General features: G+C 40.3%; 2 protein-coding genes across 3 annotated transcripts in view; both read left to right on the top strand.

Annotated features, from left to right (window-relative positions):
- Positions 1–4,652: 4,652 nt before the first annotated feature.
- LOC100743533 (thyroid adenoma-associated protein homolog) lies at positions 4,653–10,428 on the top strand. Of its 2 annotated transcripts, XM_033318389.1 has the most exons (14): positions 4,653–4,801; positions 4,924–4,960; positions 5,128–5,343; positions 5,416–5,556; positions 5,615–6,259; positions 6,325–6,744; positions 6,816–7,058; positions 7,142–7,501; positions 7,562–7,840; positions 8,450–8,647; positions 8,739–8,926; positions 8,993–9,690; positions 9,751–10,013; positions 10,083–10,428. In XM_033318389.1, the coding sequence occupies exons 3-14, from the start codon at positions 5,176–5,178 to the stop codon at positions 10,386–10,388; spliced, it is 3,909 nt and encodes a 1,302-aa protein (XP_033174280.1). In that variant the 5' UTR covers positions 4,653–4,801; positions 4,924–4,960; positions 5,128–5,175; the 3' UTR covers positions 10,389–10,428. The 2 variants fall into 2 exon arrangements, with proteins under 2 accessions (XP_033174280.1, XP_024228458.1); XM_024372690.2 differs by having other exon boundaries at positions 4,653–4,960.
- A 296-nt stretch (positions 10,429–10,724) lies between these two features.
- LOC100740851 (uncharacterized protein CG43867) overlaps positions 10,725–22,833 on the top strand; it is a 102,970-nt gene continuing 90,861 nt past the window's right edge. Inside the window, 2 exon segments of the mRNA XM_033318399.1 lie at positions 10,725–11,017; positions 22,368–22,833. The exon segment at positions 22,368–22,833 is cut by the window's right edge and continues 27 nt beyond it. Coding sequence (XP_033174290.1) covers positions 22,612–22,833 — 222 coding nt within the window. The 5' untranslated portion in view covers positions 10,725–11,017; positions 22,368–22,611.

Genomic DNA, 22,833 nt, shown 5'->3' with positions numbered 1-22,833 from the left:
CTCGCAGCGAGAAAACCGACCTCGGATCGAGGAGCCACTTCTTGGCGCTTGAGAAACGTTTGTCACGAACCGCGGCCAAACAAATTGCGGCCGTGAAACGGTGTATGTAAGCGGAACTTTATAATTACGTGGACTATAATTGGGAATCTCATCGAGAGGAATGGGCAGTTCCGCGACGTAGGAGAATGGCATAAAAATTCATAGAATCGTCCGGTGCTTTTCATGAATTTTTATCAGGGATAGCAGATTCGACGAGAATCGCCCAAGACGCGATTTCTCTGTCGGCCACTCGTGAGGAGAAATCAAAACGTTTGTCGGCGGTACGACATTAAATTGTCGAATTTAATTGCGGATAGCTGACGATTATCCGGGAAGCCCGGTAACTCGCTGTTAATTGGATTCGACAAGGGCGCGGCAAATTGAATTAGCAGACGATTCCCGGTTATTTACCTGTGCGTCGGACAATTCCCCGTCAGACACGTCAAAAGCGGCTTGTACCTTATCCGTTGAACCAGTCCACAGACCCCCTCCCCCTGTCCGCGTACAACAATGGAAATCCCACGTTTCAGACGTTCTCCGAGCGTGAAGCAGAACGTCAAACACTCGTCATACGCTTTCTTTCTTTCCCGGAGGGCCTCGCGATTACGCGTCTCGAGCGTCGAACAATGGAAGGCTAAGTTCGATCATTAGGTTCGCGAGATATTCCCAAAAAATTTTTAACGAGTTTTAATGGGACTCGCAATTAAGGATAACCATCGCGGTGCCTCGTGTACGCACGCGAGAAACATTCGTTCGCAAGAACGTCTCGGTTAGAAAAGAAAAAGGCCTTCGGAGACAGAATGGTCGGAAACGTCCTGGGATCCTTCCCAGGAAGATGTATGATTAAAGAAAGACAACGAACGTTGTGCAACACCGAAAGATTCGTCTTTTCTCTCGCGACAGAAATTAACGGCGAACAACGTGGCCAATCTTGTTGTATGATCATAGAAAAATCAAGAAAAGTGTAGGAAAGATAAGATAAGAAATAATAAGGAAAGAGAAGAAATATAAAGATTCACGATATAAGAGGATCATAAAATCAGCCAAAGCATGAAATTTATTTATCATACCTTTATGTTTAGGGATTTTCGGTTGAGTAAATTGGCGAAAACTTCAGGCAACGTAACACAGCTGTTAAAACAGGCAGAATATTGCATGCAACCTTGCCTGTCACCGTATCGACCAGCAACACCGCTATTTGATCCTTCAGTTTAGCAGTTCCCTATATCGTAGAGACTTCTGTATCTTAGATCTTACGAAACGTTTCTAGTATATACCGCTACGTAGTTTTTGGGGCAAACGGGAAATTGCGAAACGTATACCTTGCGATTTATTATACGAAAAATCGATCTCGTGTAACGAGAAGAACTCGTATCTAAAAGACGTTCTTAAATAGGTTCCTGGTTCTCATGGACGCGAAAGCATTCATCCGGTTTGGGGAAAACGTATAGATACGGTTCGCGCGATAAGCGTTCGACAGACGGTTTCTGTCGGCCCCAGTTAAATGTCACGTTTCTACGTACAGGTACCGCGATAAACACGCGCCAACAGCTTCCATTGCCTCGCATTACGCCCACTATCGTGTCAGAAACGAACTATTTTCGCCCATTATTCTTTCACACCTCGTTCTCCTTTCTCGAAATTATCAAGCCTATCTTTGCACTTTTTCTACATAATACTTCTTCTTGGCCTATTCCCCTTTATCATGCATACCAACAAATACGGTCCTATTTTATCATGGCGAAAAATTCCCGACAGCAACGAGCAGGCTGGACAACCATACCGACTGTTAACTCCACTGTTCGTATTCGCGACCGAAACAAAAGCATCAAGAAATTGGTTACCAACGGAATTGGTACGCGAAAGTGACTCGATTTACACAAACAGCTTCTGGGCTGCTGGTAGTGCGATAAAAAATGGCCGTATTTTTTTTGTTTATTGCGCGCGCCACCTCGACCTACGTCAGTTTGACGAAAATGTTCGCACGGTTGTATAAAAAAGTGCAACGTTGTGGAAGTCAGAGTCGAGAGGCAGAAACATTTCGACCGTCCGGCGTTCTTGTTCCGATTTAAATAACAACGAGGACACCAGGCATAGTAAAAAGGAAAGAAACATCGAAGAAGAGTCGTGTAAAGAGGGAGAGAGATAGCCAGTTGCCTCGGTATAGGTCAGTTACGCAATAAGACCACGGTACAGTTAAAATTAGTCGAGTACTATATGAAAAAGTAAACCGAGTGCAACTGAGGCCGTTGTCCGAACGTTGTGTACCAAGAACTTTTTTCCGTCTCCCGTCAACAAACTTTCTATTCCTAATCGCGATTACCGTTTCATCGCGAGTTCACGTGACGAACGGTTAGTTCGTAGATAAAAGATCGATTTTCATTAAGTTGGACTTTATTACAGTAAACGATGCGAAGCAGCATTTACTTAATTTACTTAAATATAACATATATTGATTAATTATAATATAATACTGCAATTACTTAAATTAGTGGTACCGGTTATTTTTCGATACCGATATTCCTCAACTTCCGTCGATTCGTTGAATTTCGCGAACGTCCAACTGATCATTTACGAGTACGAGTACGAGTATGAGCGAACATCGTATGTATTTGATATATTTTTTTACCAAAGGATATCGTATTTGGCTGTCTTCATTTCATTTCATTAACATGCACGAAGTTACGTACGTTTTTAAATTACATTAACATATGCAATACGCATTTGTGACTAAAGTTAATAAAGCTATTTATGATTAATGTTGACGGAATGGAGTTGATAATGAAACAATGACATTGACAATTATTAGTAGACGACTTAAATTATATAATCCCTTTATGCAATTAAAAATGGCATATATAACTCCCACGTTTAAATTAATCTTGTTTAAATGTTATTGTTTTGCTCATGAAATTTATTTATTTACAGTAGAAGAAACAATAATAGCGGGATAATCACGTTTATTCCATTTGAAAATGCTACAAATTAAAGCTATAGATGTCAGTACTGTATGAACGAGTCCGTTTTTTCCTACTGTAGATACTTACGAAAGGTACAAAAGTATACAAATTTTAATATTTTTCCTTTATTCAATATAGGTAATCCCAAGCTCATATCATAGGTTGATTCCAACTGTCGTTTTAATAAATGAATATTTTGTGCTATAAATTTTGCTATAAGTAAAGACTTTTTATCTACTATTTCTGTGTTTGCATATTTTGCTTTTAACAGGCTAATGTTTTGAAGTATTAATTCAATACGTTCTTTGATATTTATAACATTATTCCTAAAGCTTTGATATTGTCCATAAGTATTACAGAAGATACAGAAGTTTATTGATGTATTTTCAACAAAAATTTCTATTTCTTCTGACAATGATACATCCCTTAGCTTTAATTCTGCATAAGGTATAGAAAGATTTCCATTCAATTCTCCCAAATGAATAACAAAATAATTACCTGGCCATTTATTGACGAGTGTACCAAGAAGATGAATATTGCCTGAACGTATAGCATAATAAAATGTATTATGGCATACTTCATTTTCATCATTTGGTAGCACAGTGCTCTTCCCAATATCAACGGATAGATTATTTAGAATGTTACTGTCATTACCAAATAAGTATTCTAAAATTTTTACTTTATTGTGTTTACAAGCTAAGATAACTAAGTTAGTATTTTTAATAGTGTTGTTAAAACTATTATAATAATAATCAAACTTATTTGATCTTCTATACTACTTATACAATCAATAAAATTATTTAACTTTTTTAAGCTATCAACATTGCCCCCTAATTTCGCTTTTTCGAGTTCAATTAAAATCAGGAGATAAAGTTCTTTAGCTTTTGTATTTCTGTAGTACAGCCTTTTATATTCGTTGTTAAAGTATGGAAAGGATTTTTTGAGGTATTACAAAGAACTTTATTCTAATATTCACATAACTTAGCTCGCCACGTGGGTTACTCGTCGGAGGCCTAGGTCACGAAATTTCTCATTGCACTGTTCCCTTTTGTCTCAACGGAGTCCTAGGGCATCATGCGACACTCGCGTGCATACCAAGGAGGGAATACATACTTATGTGTGTTTTTGCTCTACGTTTCCTCACTCTCGCACGTATTGGGTTGGCAACTAAGTGATTACGGATTTTGACAATGTCACTTAATTGCCAACCCAATACAATACAAATATACTATATATTCAACATTCTTTTATGAACTTTTCTTTTGATGTGTAAGAACGCGATAAAAACCATCTATTTTCTTGATAAGGAGTAGCATGTTCAAAAACATTTAAAAGCTTAATGTTACAGCGTTCAAAACTAGGGGACAATTTTCAAAGTTTTTCTCTGTGGCACTGCGTTGTGATCTTTTGCTTTTTTTCATTTTAAGAAACTTACCCTGAACTAACACTTTTTGTTAAACTATAGCTATAACCAAACTTTTTGTAACCTTTTAATTAAATTTTTAAAATTTTTTATGGTACGTTTCTACGCGACATAAAATTATGATTTTTCTATCAATAATAAAGTGTGTTGTTCTAACATTCAGTGATGTCATTCATGACATCGTAAAAGTAGAGAGGAAATTCCCTCTCCAGCAGAAGTCACATCAAGTGTAGATAACGACGAGCATGCGCACTAAAGTAACTTTGTGGTAGTGCCATGCGGCTAATACAGGAACTAAAATGTATCATAACAGATCGGAATAATAACATTCCCCATAAAAAATTGGACAAGTACTGGACCTCTGTATATGTACAATCGTGTATGTAATACTGCAATATGTATCATTGATTGAAGATATAAAAAGCATTGCATGCCACGTCTATTCTATAGCAGAGAGAAAATATATATCTATACCTCGTCTGTATACGTATTTTCCCTCAGGTAAGGAAATTTATCATCCACAACCTCAACAGCGATATAGTACTTGTTTTTTTTTTATTTATTTATTCAAATTTTACACTTCGTCCAGTAGAACATTTGGTAAAATATTATAGCGATATACTAATATAGCATGTGGATGGCTACCCCCAGCGGGGTAACAACATCGTGTTTGTTAGGTTATGTCCTTTGTGAGATCTGTTGGGGTAGTACATGTGTTCTTCTGGGATTTAATACGAAAGAGAGGGAAACAACATGTTTACATCTGAAGAAATAAAGAGGCAACTAAAAGATTTGTTAATATTGAAACGTAATGGTGAATTAGACACTGAGGAGAAGCTTCTTAACTCGAATAATAAATATTGGAGAAATTGTATCATGTATGATAGTTTGGAACATTATGTTTATCATTATGATGAAGAGGTACTAATTTATAAAATATAAATTTTTAAACAATTTCGTCCGTTTATTATATAATGTTAACCTTTATTTTAGATAAAATTAAATACACTAGCCCTTATAATAGAATCAAAGAAGAGCACTTTAAAATTTACATCTCAAGAACTTGATATAATCATCCTGTTTCTACAAGTCAATTTTAAAGAAAATATAGAATTTGTTCCTCTAATAAAAAAGGTAAGATCACTATAATGGAGATCTAAGCTTCCTATGAAACATAAATTTGTTTTTGTAGACTTTAAAGCGAATGAAGGACAGCTTAGCTGTTATGAGGCGGCAATATGTACAAGAAGAAAAAATGAGAAACCATTATAAAAAAAACCGTAGTTCATTAGAGATAAAACAAGAAGTGATGGATGAATCATATAAAACATCTTGTAATTTAGAAAGTGATATAAACATGTATAGTTGTAAATTTGAATCTCTGCGTCAGATGTGCATATGTAGCCCTGATGCAACATACAGTAGGAGGCAGTGTTCTCTACAGATATTGCTCCTAATGAGAGATTTATTAGATAATGAATTTAAACAAGTTATTTGGAAGGCTGAGCAAGTGGAAGCAATATTTAACCTAATGTTATTAGATACATATGAAACAAATAAAGTAATGGCTTTCAATCTAATAAAATCAATAGATCCAAATTTATTGCAATTAAATAATGAAGGTCGTGTTCGTGATATTATCATGGTTGCTATTGAATTAGGCAATAGTGTAAGACCTATTGATACTATTACAGCTGTATATATGCTGAAAGTTAGTATACTGTCACCTATTGTACAAAAAGTACTTGAAAATCATTTAGATCTAATAATACAGTTTGAAGATATAAAAGAAGCAACAATACTACAACTGATACTAATTTTGTTGAAAAAGTTGAAGGTATTTGTGCCTATTTATATGACTTAATTATCTTACGCAGATAGCTATATAAATTATTTTTGTAGGATTCCTTGACTCTAGCAAAAGAGAATATAGTGAAAACTGTTATTAAACATTCTTTGTATGGCTATCTTTTCTGTATAAGAAATTTGTTATATGAATGCAATTTGGAGAATGCTGGGAAAGAATGTTTGTGGCAGAGCACTGTAACAGAATTGATATCCATATCTTTCGAATGCAGTCATGCAGTTTCTTTAATAGTAAATAATTCTTCACCAGAGGGACATTTACCAATGGATTTGAATTCACAAGCTATTAATGAATTATGTAATTCTGTGCCTGATAAGCAAATAGTAACACCACAAATGGTGTTGCTTTGTTCTTGGCGTACTGTAAAAGAAGTTAGCTTATTGTTTGGTTTGCTTTCCACTAAGGCACCTATATGTGAAGACAATCCTTCCATAAATTTGTTAAATGAAGAGCAAGTAAAATTTCACAGTTTGTATTAAAAGATTATTTCTTTAGAAGAAAATAAGACAAAGCAAATTTTTAACAGATTATCAAAATAGGAGAACATTTTGTTTCCTTGCTTACTGAAACAAAGCATAGAGGAGCATTTGAACAGGCTCATGTAGGATTCAGCCAATTGTGTTCTCGACTATGGCGTTTAAATAAAACAAATCTAAATGAATTACCTAAATTGTGGTTGCATCAAATTTTGATTTCCATCACGGGAATTAAAGAGAACTCAAAATTGTGTGCAACCAGAAGAAGTGTAGGAGTACCATTTATGATACAGGTAAATGAGATCAAATATTTCAGTCCTGATTTATTTTTTTACATTATTTTATGAATCTTATTCATATAAATCTTACTTAACAGGCTTTACTATCTACAGAACCTCGTCGATACAAAGATACAAAAACTACAACCTTTGATTCGGTGATAAAAATTCTGCTAGGACTTACACAATTGAAAAGTGAAAATCTATGGGAAAAAGTGCAACAACTGATATACTCAAACTCTGTTTTTACACATTATGAGAACTCACTTGCTACATTAAAGTACAATGATGATTGTCCTGTAAATGAAAATATCGTTCAAGTCACAGAAATTAAAACACATGCTCTAAATATCTTAAGAGCAATTTTTCGACATTCTCATCTTGCAGAAGTAGTAAATAATTATGTTGAAGATGGTTTAATAGCGGCATTTAAAAGTTACGATGCTGCAACATGGGCGGTAAGTAAACTTCTTCTATAATGCGAAAATGAAATAAAAAATGTATGCTGTCCCTTACAGGAAAGGAACGCAGCAACATTACTTTTTAGTGCACTTATTACTAGAATCTTTGGTGTTCAAAGAACGAAAGACCATATCAATCTTACCACAGATAATAAAATGAATTATAGAGTATTTTCTGAAAAATATTCTAATCTATTATCTTTCATTTTGGATCAATTGCAAACATTTGTGGCAATGGATGATACTCTTATAAAAGCCGATATACAATCGATATTGCTTTTACTATCACGGTTATACTGTAATAATAATACGGAACCTAGCGATATTCAACGGAAGGTAATTATACGTGTTTCATACGGTAATTTAGCTTAACTCTTTATGTACTATGGTTACTTATACGCGACCGTACTAATTTTACCGTACGGTCTACCTGTCGCGTATATGTGACCATGAATTTGCAGATTATGCATGCCCCTGAACGATAATGTTTTCGTATTGGCATGTTTGATCTGTGTTCGCCATGGTATCAAAGGTTTATTATACCGTCTTTGTATCTTAGCGGCTGCAACAACGGACGAGTATATATAATTGCGAATAGTCAACAGTTTTGTTCCTACTATCACGAAATAGTCTTCGAAATTCTCTCTCTTTCCTCATGGCATTAAAAGCCTTCTTGTACAAGTACTAGAAAGCGGAAACTCCTTATGATAGTGGAAGTTGTGATGAAATGAAGAATATAACTCCACCAGAAATATAAAGTATATCTATAACTACAAATCACTTTTTGTTTCTTAATTATTCTACGAACCGATAATTTCTCATGTTTCTGAAATATCATGACTAAGGACTTAAATAACTTGTTTTTCCTCTGTTACACAGACAAACAATGCTACTCACATGCTCGTACTTAGAAGTTTCATAACAGAAGTTATACGTCTATTTCAGGTCAATGATCTCATAGATTTAATTATACAATGCGCAAAAAGTGCGATATTCGAAACACGCAAATTAGCAGCCAGAGCACTTGTACCTTTATTAACAACACAATCTGTTCAATATGCTTTAACAAAAATAATTGAGAATATAATATCTGCAGGGATCAACTATTCATCTTTAAATTTAATACATGGTTATATGTTGCAAGTATGCATATCAGTAATGAACATTTCTTTAAAATACTAATTGATTTTTTTTTAATACTAATTAATTTGTAAATATTTTTTAAATGTTATAGATATATGAAATACTAATATATTTCAATTTTAAATCGTTTGAATTGGTTGATGTAAGTTGGGATGAATTTTTGAAACACACAGTTTGGATCATAGAAAATCTGGAGCGAAAAAATTCAAAACCGCCAAGTTTTTTATTGGCTGCACATTATGTAAATGTTTGCAATAAAATATGTGAAGTAGATAGAACGTAAGGGAAATTAATATTAAAAGTTTCGAATTATTAACAAAATACAAAAAATCGTTTCAATTGCAGGTATGCGATACGAATGTTGCCGATGCTATATACCGTAATTTCACATTTATTAGGTGAAAAATTAAAACAAGGACCTGCGCGAGAGGTATATAAATTATCAGTAATTAGATTCATTCGATCAATAGCGAGAGAAACTTCGCTAATTCAACAGTCCATAGTAATCAAAATATGCTTGCATAATTTAAAAGTTCCTGAAATGCAAATTGCTGCATGGTCAATTATTTCAGAAATCATTAATGAAGTGAAATACAGAGATGTATTACAAACATTATTAAATTATGGTTTCTATGAAATTCGCAACTCTATAGAATGTTTTTATAAGTATAGTCCAGAATTGCAAGATGCGATATTTGATTTCCTCTACAGTAGCCTAACATGCATTAATCAAACTGAATCCTCTGATTTCATGAGAAGAATTGAAATTTGTAAATTTGTGTTAAATGAAATACGTCTACAGGATAATAAAAGTGGATACTATGAGAGAGACTGCTACTTAAGATTATTGGGGAAATCATATGTGACTTTAGCTTCTTTTAACAAGCATGATGGAGCAATTAATTTAGAGTGTACAACTGATGTATATAGTAGCTTCTGCGATAATCTATGGATCACAAGTTTGAGTGGAGATTTTAGAAAATCTGCATTTGAAATAATGGAGGGTCTTTTCCTAGCGTGTTATAAATGTGAAGAGTATCAATGTAAGTTATGAAATGTTAAAATATTTTTATGTATACAATCCTAATTAAATATGATCACAGATGTACAGATTCAGTGGTGGACAACAGTATTGCAATTGTTACTGGACAATAATCGCGAAATACGAAATGAAGCATTCTCTTTAGTTGATCATGTTCCGGTACATTGTACAGTGATTAATGATTGTTCATATATGAATTTACTACTTTCCAAATTCTTAGAATGCAATATACGTAATAAACATCCTGAGTATATGTGTATCGCGCTTTTTTATTGGAGTACTGCATTGTTAGATTATATAGATTATGAAATGGACGATACAGATGTAAGTAAATATTATTTAAAGTATTAAAAATGTAAAAGATACTGTAAATGTAATGTTATTCATTTTAAGGTGTTCAACAAATGTACAAATTATGACTTCTTTGAACCTTTGGAGGTATCAAGGACATGTGCTGAGTTTTTAATAAAAAATATGAAGTGTTATATAGACATTATATTGCCAGATGACGCTATAAATTGGGTCAATTCACTTTTGAATGTCCAATTTCAAAAATCCATTTCGTTTAGAACGCTCGTGAAGAATTATGAAAATTACATACCTACTCTCGAAAATAAATTGCACGATATTATGAACCCGACTTACAAGAATAAATTATTACAAATTTTATCATACGAGCAATACAAAAATATATTATAAAATGTTTATATAAAATAAATCGAACTTTTTTAATAAAATATAGTCACAATCATTTTATTCAACCAAAGCAAAAATATAAGCACTTAAATTTTAATATCATCGAAAATAGATTCTGCATTCCAAAGTTGCTCTATTTGTAAAATAAAGAATATTCAATTGTTCTTTACAAAGTAAGAAATTCTATGACAAATTGAGGAACTTTTAACTGGAAAGATAACATCTTTTTAAATTTAAAAAGAACGGAAGAGTGGAGTTAAATGTCGGTTGGGGAAATATCCCCAGGTGTTAGTGGCTAGAGAGTTTAGTTGAACCGCTTGGCGCAGGTAGACGCCACCGTCGCGGCTCGACGTTTGCCGACTCGGTACGTATTTCGTGACATTATACCGCGGATCCGTCGGATTTTCGCGTTTTTCGCGCCTCAGCGTCGTGACCGTCGAGTATTAGTGTGCGCCGACAATCTTTATCTGCGTTGAACGAGAGGCAGCATGTCCACGAGTGTTCGAACAGATTAAAACAGAGGAAAAAGCAGCTGAGAAGATAGTGGCCGTGTGTGTACCAGGCATGGAGTGGACTCAGTGCGCTCGTTTCAAATCGTTACGAGCCGTTACCGCAGTCCCAGTCGAACCAAGGTGAGTTCCGCCGACATAAACACGCGGGATCGCGTTCCATACATGTTGTTTCACTTTCATATTGAACTGTTATATCGTCCCTAGAAGATCCTGTCGATTCCTTCATTCCCTGTTCTATGTATGACCTACTTGTTGTACAAGCTGTCATCTCTCGATTAGAATATTTCTGTCTGAGACCGAGCTGTGTTCCGCGATTGAACTCTTCTTGACCGGAATCGTGCCACACGATAGCCTTTCTCGGGTAGGTTTTCATGTAAAAAAACACATTGAGAGAAAAAGAAGAGTTAGAGAGAGAGAGAGAAAGAGAGAGAGAGTGAAAGAGGTGGAGAGAGAGAGAGAGAGAGAGAGAGAGAGAGAGAGAGAGCAAGAACTGGGAAGGAGCGTGAAACGGAAAGATCAAGCGAGAGCAGCGAGAACAAGTTTGAAAACTAGCACTGCCAGTCCGTTGAACATCTGCGATTCCTAAAGTGCGTCCTTCCAAACACGGAATGTTAAATAGCCTTCGCGCTTGATCAACTAACGGAGCCTTCTCGAATGATCTTTCTTGACCTGTCTCTCTTTCTCCTCGAGGAGAAAGGTCATCGGTCTCAAATTCATCTTTTGTCCACGCCTTAGACACACCAGTAGTAATGCGCAACGACATACATATTTTCCCTTGGTCCAAACTTGTTTTAAATTACCATAAGTAGTTTGATACCTTCTGCCTTAATGCGCTTGATTCTTTTTCGTAATCGGTCAAATTTCTCAATGTCAAGTTGACTACTCGTTACGTCCTGTCACGTTCGATTTGATCGCCTGTCTCGATTCGTTCGTTTCGCAAACAGGAAAATTGCTAAGCCATTTTTCATTTAATAACTTCCATGACATTTTTAATCACTCGTTATGTTCACTATGGGCTATGGAGAGGTGCATGTCAAGCAACAATTTTCGTTTGTTAACACGTTATGTGATATAACGTACACATTTACATCTCATTATAATCAGAAGTGAAGCAAAAGAATGTGAGAAATAAATACGAGTAATTTAACGATTATTTTTTGAAGCGTGAAAGTTAAATATTTGTTAAATCAATAGCTTTTTCGACAACACGTTTTTGAAATGTAAAAATCTTTGCTAATCTTCTTTCAAGACTTGAAAATTTAAGCATTCTTTGACAATTGAACAATATTTTTGGCTAAAGTCATTCATCACGACATTCGTTTTTCAAACATTAGCCACAGGGATTACGCAGGAAAAGGACATTTCATAACTTGATCATTTGCATTGTTCCGCTGATCTAGTGTTTTTAATAAACGATGATGAAGAGAACGACGCTACGTTTGGTATACCCGATTATTTACATTTTTCTCGCTTCTTCGCTCTTCTTTTTTTTCGCCCCTCCGGCTGTTCTACAAGAGAAGGAGCAATCATTTACTTCTTACAAAATTACATGTATTAACTGTTTCCACAGAACACACTGGGAACATTTTGTTAGAAACTAACTCGTTGCTTGTCAACGAATAAGCATCGTTACAAGATCTGTTCTTTTTAGAACGTAGTAATTAAGAACCGGTAATTTCAAGGAATTCTATTTATGATCGATGATCGATGAAAATGAAAATGCAATGTGTAATATCATGTAACGTATTTCCTATTTCGAATATAAATTTTAATCGCGGATTCATACATATTATAAAGAGTTACATGTATATATCGCATGCAGACCCATAAAAAGCTACCCCCACAGTAGTACCAACTTCTGCATATATACGTTACGAAACACGCAACCAAGCAAGGTTCTTAATTTCTCTAAGGTAATTTATTTTTCCGGTTTATTTTCGATTCCATTACCACGATACGCATTAAACGTCATACGGATAAGGTCTCGTTTCGTATGGGAAGTGCAGCCAACCTTTCTTCTCTTCTTGTTTAGTTCCGTGTTCGCGGGAAACAATTGGGCGTTCAGAGAGCAGGAAAAGGTCGAATATACAACTCACGTGTCGAGGGTCTATTTGTTTTATCAAGCCTGCAGCGGCAACCTGCTCCCGCATTATTTTGACAATAACGCCGAGCAACCACGCGAACCAGACACAACTATATAGGTAATTTATGCAAAATGCAAGCCGCGCACTCGCCTACGGGCGCGCTTCGTGAGCGCTACCCATTACATTATAACAAAACAATGTTTAACGATTGTAATTGACCGTAACTACGGCTCGAATTCGATAAAAATGAAAAAACTCGAATTATGCGGAACGCATCGATTTGCATGTACGTAACACGCCTCTCGTCGATTCGATTGTCTATGCCACACCGTATGTATTTGTTCGTTAATATTAAAAGATATCGTAGTTCGTTGAAATTGCTTACTTAGCTTACTTTGTAAATCAAATTTCATCTATGAAGACCAATAGTACATCGATTTGCATTCTCGCTCGTTGGTCGAAACGTATTCGCTGCTGTTCTCAAGCTTTCGTCTGACAGGTTGTCAATCACGAACTCGTATATATTTTACAATCGATAATCATCCATTCCCGCGTTTTTTCGATTCACGTGACACGGTCGATCGAGAAATTTAGTTTTCACGATGCGCGTGAAAGCTGCGCGTTGTACGTATCCGTTGTCGGATGGTTTCGCTGTCAGTTTCGATTGCGCGACAATCAAACGCGTTAATTTCCAATGGTCGAATGCCGCTTATAATCCGGCTTCCATGTCGGATCTCGAAAGCCTGCGTTCGCTTTTCATCTTCCGGTTGCCTTTCGAACCATGCGAGCCTGGTTTCCGATTTTACGACGGTATACAGCTGCACGTTTTATCTATGGTCATTGAACCTTTGCTACACCGGAGAACACAGTGAGTCTATAGTCGAAGCTACTTTCTTTTTTTCTCCTTTTTTGTGCAATGTTGCATCACGGTTCACTAAATTAGGGATATTTTTACGTCTGCGCATTATAGAACGTTCGTGCTCTTTGCGATCGACAGTATCACCTAACCTTACAAACGAAACATTTTCTATCTGCGTGTATTCCAGCTCTTGAAATACGACATTTTCATAGCTATCGGTTTCGAAAATTAGACTTGCGTGACATATGATATCTTTATTAATATTTATTCAGTATAGTTTTGCATCTTTAAATTTCAATATACAAATTAAAATTACTGCCTTTTACACGTTCGAACGTATATATCTGGTTACGGAAATTCAGCCATTGTTATTGAACAATGGAGGATTCCGACGAATAAGAAAAAGCAGCCATGTTCGTTATACCGAATGTAGAATAAACGAACGGTGGAATCGAATCCGCAGTTCGGTATATACGGCCAGCCACGGTACGTGACAGATATCTTGAGGGACGTGTTCAAATACCACCGGATGATTCACGACATCGTGAATATAAGAAAATGTAGTTGGGATTTTTGTTGGGAGGTCTGGTTAGGTATAGCTCGTTGAAATTCGATCCTATCGAGCGAGAAGGAATTTTTGGCGGGAGCTTTGTGATCGATCCAGCTACTTCGAGATCTAACGATCGCCGATTCTTTGATGCCTCTGTGTGAAATTAATTTCCACGGAAAAATCCGAGATCTGCGGTCTCGAAATTCGATAGCTCTGCTCCCGTTTCTCGACTAAACCCCGGAGAAGTGAAACGTCGCGTATATTATTCGTATCATCGTCTAATCGACTTACGTAGTCTAATGGTTTCGAGTGATTACCGTGCATCTTGACCTACACCGGAAACGGTCAAGTGCCTTCTTAATGATTATTAATGTCCCTTAACGATGCTTAGTCGGCTCGATGGCCAAATCACGTCGATTAACTCTGATAATCGTCCTTGCTGCTTGCCTCGGTTTCTCGCTGTTTGGTAAATTTTTCCTTATCTCAAATTGTAACAAAGAAAGTTAAGATAATTTAACTGATTGCGCGAGTAAACGTTTACTCGGAACACTTGCGTCCGAAGTATCGTCGTCATTTAATCTCCGTTAACTACCGTTTCAACGGAGCAATGTCGTTAACGATATACTACGATTTACGAACTGTTATTTGGCATTCCGTCCCAGTGATATAGTTCGGAAGCAAACATATGTCGTAGTGACTCACGTTCCCGTTTAACTGTCGTGCGTGCCAAGGACATCGCGTAGTTGCAGTAGATACGTCCTTGCCAATTTTGGAATCCCGATAAGCGAGTCTGTCGCCTGTGACAAATCATTTTAACGAGCGCGACAGTTTAGAGATATCGATGATGCGGTTCCTTGGTTTCGTCGACGGCGACCTGGCCTCTGTCCATTTGGAAAATGGAACGAGCTGTCGAAAGTGGCAACGCGCTTCCTCTCGCCACATCCCGGTCGCAAATATAACCTTGTAACACGAAAACAGATACTTTCGAAGTTCATTCAGTTTGTCCCTGGCTTGCACGTGACAATTCTCATTATATGCCGTTTTCTATGGCGATTTTCCAAATTCTTAAATCTTGTTATAAAAGTATCGTCTTATACGTCTGTACTTAAATTTTCAAGCACCCAAGATACTCAAATTTCAAAAGTATAAAGATTTCCAAATATTTCAATTTTTAAATACGTATAAGATTTTAATTCGTTCGTTTATTTCAACCTGTTCCTCTCCTTCTGTTCTTTTTTTCTTGTGTCTGCTTTTCTCGTGTCTGCGCGATATCGTCGCTTCGCACGATTTCCATGGCAGCTTTCCCCCTTGCGCCGCTCGTAAAATACGAACAGTTTCTCAGAACGAAAGACGGACGATTTTCTCGACGTTCGGCGATATCGGTTCGATTATTAGAAGATTAGTTGGTTGTAGCGGGTACTGCGAAACATCGGGTCAACCCGCGACCATAAAACTCGAGGCTGGTGTGCTCGCAATCTGGCAAACATTCGCCAGTCGTACTCAAACGCGTGCAGAAGTTCGGCACTCGCGTATTGCTTTAGACACGAGAAAGGGTCGCGAAAGTTTCTCCGGGTTTCGACTAAGTTTCCCCACCTCTACAGGGAATTTCGACTGTACCATATGCAATGATATCCCGTGAAATTTATATAACTTGGCTACCGGCAACTTTCTGCCTCGAGGATTAACTTTTATCTTCATAGGATCTATTTTACTACGAAATGTTATCGATTTATCCTTCCTTTATCCATTACAAACAGTAATCTGCTATGGTAAACTCTGCTGTTCATCAAATTTCAACGCGATTGGTCACCGGTGACTTTCGGAAAAATATTCGTCAACTTGATTTTAGAGTTACTTTCCTCGCACGCGTACGCGAATTTCATTCATCAGGCACTCGGTAAATTTCCTCCTATTGTCCTTCGTCCTGGATGCTCTTCCTTGACCAAATGGGGGAACTCGTAATTGCGTGGCTGCGTTCAAAAGGGTTCGCCGCGTTTTTCAGTTCGCCAGTTTCGTCTCCCCCGCCTCTCTGTGTGGATATTTCCCGTGGCGTTTTCAAGGCGGGGCCCGGTACACAGGTTTTCTACCCGCAATTAGCATCGGCGATGTATTCGTGTCACGTATCCACGGGATAGTTTCTTCGCACGCGACTCCACGTGAAACGTCCTTTATTTCGCTGAGTGTACGCGAACGATCGTCACAGAAATTGCACGGCAAGCAACACGACCAACAGATAGAATGAGAAATAGAAATATCTTTCGCTCTTTTTGCTCGTGCGCCTGATCTAGAAAATTCGTTGCTTTGCGTTCCTCGTCCAGGTAGTCATTCGATCGTTCTGCCTTTTCTACTGGCCGTTTCAACCAGATCCTTCGGCGATTCTTGCGTTTCATTCGAAGATCGTCGATATTTTATAATCGTTAACCCTGTTCCGTTCCTTTCCTTTCTTTTTAATCGATAATTGAAGGATTAACACGTAAGTCTACGTTTCGCGTTGCTATGTCGGTTGTCGGAACAGCTAGGAATCAGCTCGCGTATCACGTAAATCATTGAGATCTTCGCGCGATTCGCGATCGAACGACAAATAGAATCTAGAAGGAAGATTTATAGAAGGAAGAGAAACGCATCGGTGTCGCGTAATCGAAGAAGTTGTTTTCGGCGGGCTGGCTCGTCTCTCGCGGAATTTGAACGAGCTATCGGACCCGCGTTTGCATACAGGGTGTCGAATAAATTACATCGACGAGCCGGCTGTCCGTCCGCGCGGAGAAAGAATCGGTTTCGTTCTACGGGGATCTGTCGGGCCATAAATAATACATAACCAGGATACAGGCGAGTTGGCTCGCGGAAAAAAGGGGAGAAACGTCGGAGGAAACGGAGCGGCGCGAAGGAGAAGAGACGCGAGCCTTATCGATGCGTGTACAGTCCGATGTGGAAGTCGCGTATCGGTTGAGAATTCTCCAACGGATCCCTCTTTGCATCTTAACCCTTTTGCATCTGTGCACGAGATACGAATCTCGCGACGCGACATTCTTCGTACGATGCTACGAACGATAGTGGATATTTTTCGATATTTTTGGACAGCAGGTATTTTTCCATCTTTTATAAATTCCAACAATTCGTCCATGAATACGAAAGAGTTAAGGTTTGATATATCTTGTGGCATCTTCATCCGTGGAAAAGCGAAAGCTTAGTTTCAATTTTCACGTCTCGATGAAAGTAGGAACGAGCGAAAAATCGCTCGATTTTCGACAAACGGGTATTTCTTTGAAAGAAGAACAGACGTTAGACGTCGAATCCCTCGAATCGATGTGTAGCCCCCTTGTATCGCTCCTTTTACCCGCAGATCTCTTTCTCTTCCTTCCTTTCTCTGTTTCTTCGTAACGTCGATACACGTAACAGTAATTGCGCGTGCAAGCGCACGGACTACTCGCAAGCGGCATTACACTTTGTTCCGACCGATGGAATTGCGTGGAAACGAAGAACACCGCGCTGTTTCTCCGCCACGAACCGATAATATCTTGTTTTCCAGATACCTGCGGGGCAAACGTTCTCGGTCGGTTTGGAAGAGCGAATTCGAGCGAATCAAAGCAACGGTTCGATAATCGAGCCGGCCGAGTCTACCGATTCGACCAGCGGCTCTCTTTTAACGCGAGAAGAATGGTGGAGGCCACTTGTTAAACGTAGTGGGAGTCTGAATACCCGTGATTTATGACGGCACAGTGGAAAGAAAGCGCGGTTAATTTGGAGCTTCGGTTATTGATGGTCTACATTCGTGAATTGCCTTCGATTAAAATTCACAGGCGGTTCGTTAGGCGGTCCTTTATATTAAGCGGCAACTTTAGATTTTACCTGGCGATTCTTCTTAAAATAGGGGACTTGGAACTTGTCGTTAAATTTTAATTCGAATCGATAACAATTGTATTAAGTACGTAATCGGAGCTTCGTATTCAGCAGGAATTCCAGCGACTCAGAGCGGGAAAATTTCCTGGATTCGATGAAGAGGAGGTCGTTTCTTTGTCAGGTAGCTGCCAGTTTGCCACACAGTGGCTCTTTGTGCGAGGGAAGGGCACGGGAGTGAGCCATTGGCATTATAACGACTGCCTCCAAGGAGCCGACCAGATTGAAGAGGGCTTCCGTCGCGCCTCGTATAACGCGAAAACCGTTCGAAAGTTAATTCGAAATTTATTCATGGACTCCACGGGACCACTAGCTGCCGCCTTCTCTATATACGTCCGGGTATTATTACGTAGAGGTACATGTAGCTGGAACGTTGATGCTCCTCCTGGTCGTAGGCCTATACGCCACCAAACGGGGGTAAAGTAGGGCTAAAAAAAGGACAAACCAGCCTCCTATGAATACGTAATGTTATTACGATTAAGAATTAAGTCCTGTCGATCGATCGGCGGCTCGTTCTCGCTTAGAGGCCGTTTCAAGTTTCCTCGAATCTGAACCTCAAAGAGAATGTCGTTTGGAATCGACCGTTAGAGAAAGATTCACATCGATCGATCATGTTCGAAGGGAGAAATTTCGAGACAGATATCGAGATTGCTTAGGTACTTCAGATTCGAAAAGTTCGCGGTGGTCCCGAAGTAAATGTTGTTGCGAGCCGAACGGCGCGGAACAAGAGGGGGCACGGGTTTATCGGGAAGATTTAGGTATTTCGTGTAGGTATTCAGATTTATACGCGGAACTCGCCGTTATTGCGGCTGTATATCTCGCGTGTATCCAAAAAGGGTCACGCCACACGGTCGAGGAGCGTTTCTTTCATGAAAACGACAAGCCCAAAAGTATACCGCATCGCGTGGTAAAAGATATCGCTTGCTCGTAAAATCGGCGATATTAGGCGACCGCGCGCGTTAGAGAGAATCTGACCGTTCGACGAGAGAGAGGGAGAGAGAGGCGTATACACTTTGCGGAAAATCCGGCAGAAGAGAGGAGAGAAGTAGAAGCGGCGCAAAATCAACCTATGCCAATACATACCGACCGATAGATTTACAGCGTAGTAATAATAAAACGCGCGGAATACGAGCGTTGCATGGGGCTTTATTAAAACGTCGCGGTTTATGGAAGTTCGACCGGTCGATCGATACTGGCGCTCCACTCGCCAAATCGTTGGCTGTTTCTTCGTTTAGTCAGCTATTTTTCCTCGAGAATGGCAGACTCGTCGATCCGCTTCGGTCTCGACGGAGATCAGTCACGATGGATAAAAATACTCGTCAAGCTGACGTAACGACGTAACGCGAACGGAGGTCTGGAATCGAGAGGATCGTTGTCGATTACGAGTGCGATTGCGTAACGTTCGTTCGTCCGTAGCGCGGAAGCGCAATTTTTCATGATTGGTAAATGTAGTTAGCATACTCGAGTACGTTCCTTGCAGGACGTATGTTCGTCCGTTATCGTATATGCATATATGTAACGATCATTTTCTGAGCGAAATCGTCGCGTGGCCGTTGATGTTCGGTCGCGTTCGATATTCATCGACGGCAAGGAAACGCCACAGGTAGTTGACACGAGGTTTTTCACTCATCAAGTGCCAACCGTGGCACTCGCTATGAGACGAACAGCGCCGAAGAGAAAAGCAAACAGAGAGTAGAAAGAAGAGAGGACACGTAAAGGGCTGACGACTCCTCTGCGAAACGAGCCGACACGGCGTTGCTATTTCTAGACGAAGATTTGGTTTCCGGCCGCGCCATCAATTTGTATAATTACTGTTTTCTCTGAAAGCAGCTTCACTGTGGTCCCTTGTGGCCAGAAAAAACTTTCTATCCCTTTCCTCGCCGAAAACACCGAAAGACGTAGCTTTGACTCGACGTTTGGCGTCGATGTTTCGTCGTTTCGCGCCATCCCGTCTCCTCTGCGTCTCCAATCTCCGATTCTCATCGGTCCCATTATCGTAATTGGCCGACGAATCGATGGAAGATGGCAGGTTCGCATTTACAAGTACACGCGTAAAGCAGTCGAGGTGGAAGTGAAAAATGTAGGAAATCGTGTCTTCTCGAGCCGATAGACTCGTCTGGCGGGATCACAAGCAGCGGCGGAGAATTGGGTTAAGCTCAAGGGAACGTCAGATTAATTCAGAATATTCAGGATCGCGTACGAATCCCGCTTACGTATGTTCATTATGTGGCTGCGTGGTATCGAGTTCGTGAATCGACTGGCTGTCTAAGTGAATAGATGCTGATTAGGAGTTCTCACGCATCCCCGAATGGAAGGAGAAAGGCTTCTCGTTATTCGTTATTTGACTCCGCGAGTCGGCTGATCCTATCGGCCTCGAGTGCCGTCTGCATGGTTACGCTGTCCGCCAGCGTCGATTCGGATTTTGATTCGCGGATACTGCGATTATTTCTGGGTAATTTTACTTCGATTCGGATTCGCGTCTCGTTGATTCATCGGCGATTTGTTATCGTGATTTTCCTATTAAAATAATATTTATCTTCTTCCCATTGCGAGCAAAGACCCGACGATGTATCGTTTCAACGTGTATCATACGTACAGATGAGTGAGTGGTCTTGCTAGTTGTAGAACGATAGGTGATGATAACAAGGCATTGAACTACGCGAGTGTTCGCGCGGTCTTCATTGTGGTTTCGAGTCTTTATCTTCTCTGGTTTTATTCGACCGCGGATATCCCGAACGCCGTAAACTTTGACGCTTGACCGATTTCGCGAGCCGCCTATGTCGCGCAGGCTATTATTTTCGCGTTTGTTTTTCCCATTCGCCTGGCCTTCCCTTTGCGAGCGAGCGGACAAGTGCCGCAGACGTTTCGCTCGCGGTAATTGCAGAACGGAACGTTACACGGCCCACCCCTCCATCCGGTTTTTCATTTGGCCCCTTTTAGTGTCGACCTTAAAATAAACTTTGTAGTCCTGCGTCGTCGTTCTCGTCGCCGTAGTCGTCTCCTCTTCTCTCTTCTACTCCCTCTGTACTTTCTCGCTCTCCTCCGCAATCCTCCCTTCCCTTTCGGGCTCTGTGTGCGCGTCTCGTCATGCCAAGTCAGCCGAAGAAGCGCGGCCGAAGGAAATGAAAGAGGTAGGAACGGAGTGGGTCCGAGAGAGAGGAAGAGAAGAGAGCGGAGCGCTTCAAGAGACACCCCAAAGAGTTACAGCTTTCAATTTAGTACTGCAAACACTCGCAGCGAGTTAATATCTGCCTTCCATTTCCTGGTTTAACCTCGTCGGACTGGACCGCGAAAACAAATTCGTGAAACTTGTCGCCCGCTGTTCGGTAAGTCGAGAGAAGAGACCTGCTGTCTCTTCTCTGCTGTCTCTTCTCGACTAGACGTCGACATAGATGTTTGGAGAAGCGTCGTTTTTCGAGGGGGTCGATTAAACCTAAGGGTGTCTAACGGAGCACGCGTTTGTCGATGGGACGCAGAGACGCGGCGGCGCGACCACGAGGAAACTTTCCGCGGGAGAAGACGACTACGCGTTCTTCGCTAATGCCGCGCACAAATTGGATACGGTTGGGTTCGAAGTTGGAAGCGACAGGCCGCGAAACCGGCCGATTAGAGTCGCGTCAGAGACGTCGAGTTGCCTGCTTCTCGATTACCGGACCGTGAACGTCGATGCTGCCTGCCTCCTGGACGCCGCGATAATCGCGTTCGGCTCGAGTCGCTGTGTTACCGTGTTGCACGTGACTCAAGTGCGCAGAAAATGAACTACGAAGGTAGGGAAGGGATTTGGGGTGTTGCCGGATTGTTGGAGAAATTTCGAGAAAGCTTGGTGTATCGACGCGTAGAAACATACGATCGAGGGGAACGTAAGACGCGGTTAGACGAATATTTCTGCTGGCAGCTGGGGAGGCAAAGATCGCGATGACGTGGTAAATAACGGCGTATTACAGTAGCGGCGTAGCACGCGAGAGCTTGACGCGAGGTTAAGGTAGCCGGAAGAGCGGCTGTCTAAACGCGTGACGCGCGTACACGGTCTCGCGATCCCACGATTGGCCATGTCAGTGTCAGTTGGCAATTTGGATGTTGCAGGTCGCAGTATAGCCGCGAGGATGTGAGCAAGGATGCACGCAGGAGTGCGTGAGATCATCGTGATCGCCGGAAGATGGCCGCGACGCCCGTTCCGACGCGCGTATCAACGTGATCCCTCGAGGCAAGCAGGGAACGCGAGGGACCGGCCACGCCGTCCAGCGATGCACTGAGGCCTCGACAGCGGTGTCTCGAGTATCGAGGAGGATACGCAAGTCAGCTAAGACAAGCACGGAGCCAAAACACGATGGAGGAGGTGCGAGGTTCCCCGGCACGACGCCTCTCGCAGATCCTCGACCCGATCGCGCGGCTTGCCACCGATTTTGGCTCGAACTCGGCCCCCTGCAGTCCCAGACTAGGCGTACGAGGTCACGAGGCGAGCAGTGGCAGTATCGTTCAAACTGGGCCAGCAGCAGCCGAGGTCACGACACGTAGACAGCAAGTCGGCCCGGAATCGAGTCGAGGCGGC

Source organism: Bombus impatiens, unplaced genomic scaffold (assembly GCF_000188095.3).
Source record: "Bombus impatiens unplaced genomic scaffold, BIMP_2.2 scf_0091, whole genome shotgun sequence".
In the NCBI taxonomy this organism is placed as follows: Eukaryota; Metazoa; Arthropoda; class Insecta; order Hymenoptera; family Apidae; genus Bombus; species Bombus impatiens.
This window is presented reverse-complemented; position numbering and strand designations above follow the sequence as displayed.

Bases quoted from the DNA above. Each gene is read 5' to 3' on its own strand.
- LOC100743533 (XM_033318389.1), top strand. From the start codon at position 5,176: ATGTTTACATCTGAAGAAATAAAGAGGCAACTAAAAGATTTGTTAATA. The intron at 6,745-6,815 runs GTAAAATTTCAC...AATTTTTAACAG, and splicing joins ATTTGTTAAATGAAGAGCAA to ATTATCAAAATAGGAGAACA. The intron at 7,502-7,561 runs GTAAGTAAACTT...TGTCCCTTACAG, and splicing joins ACGATGCTGCAACATGGGCG to GAAAGGAACGCAGCAACATT.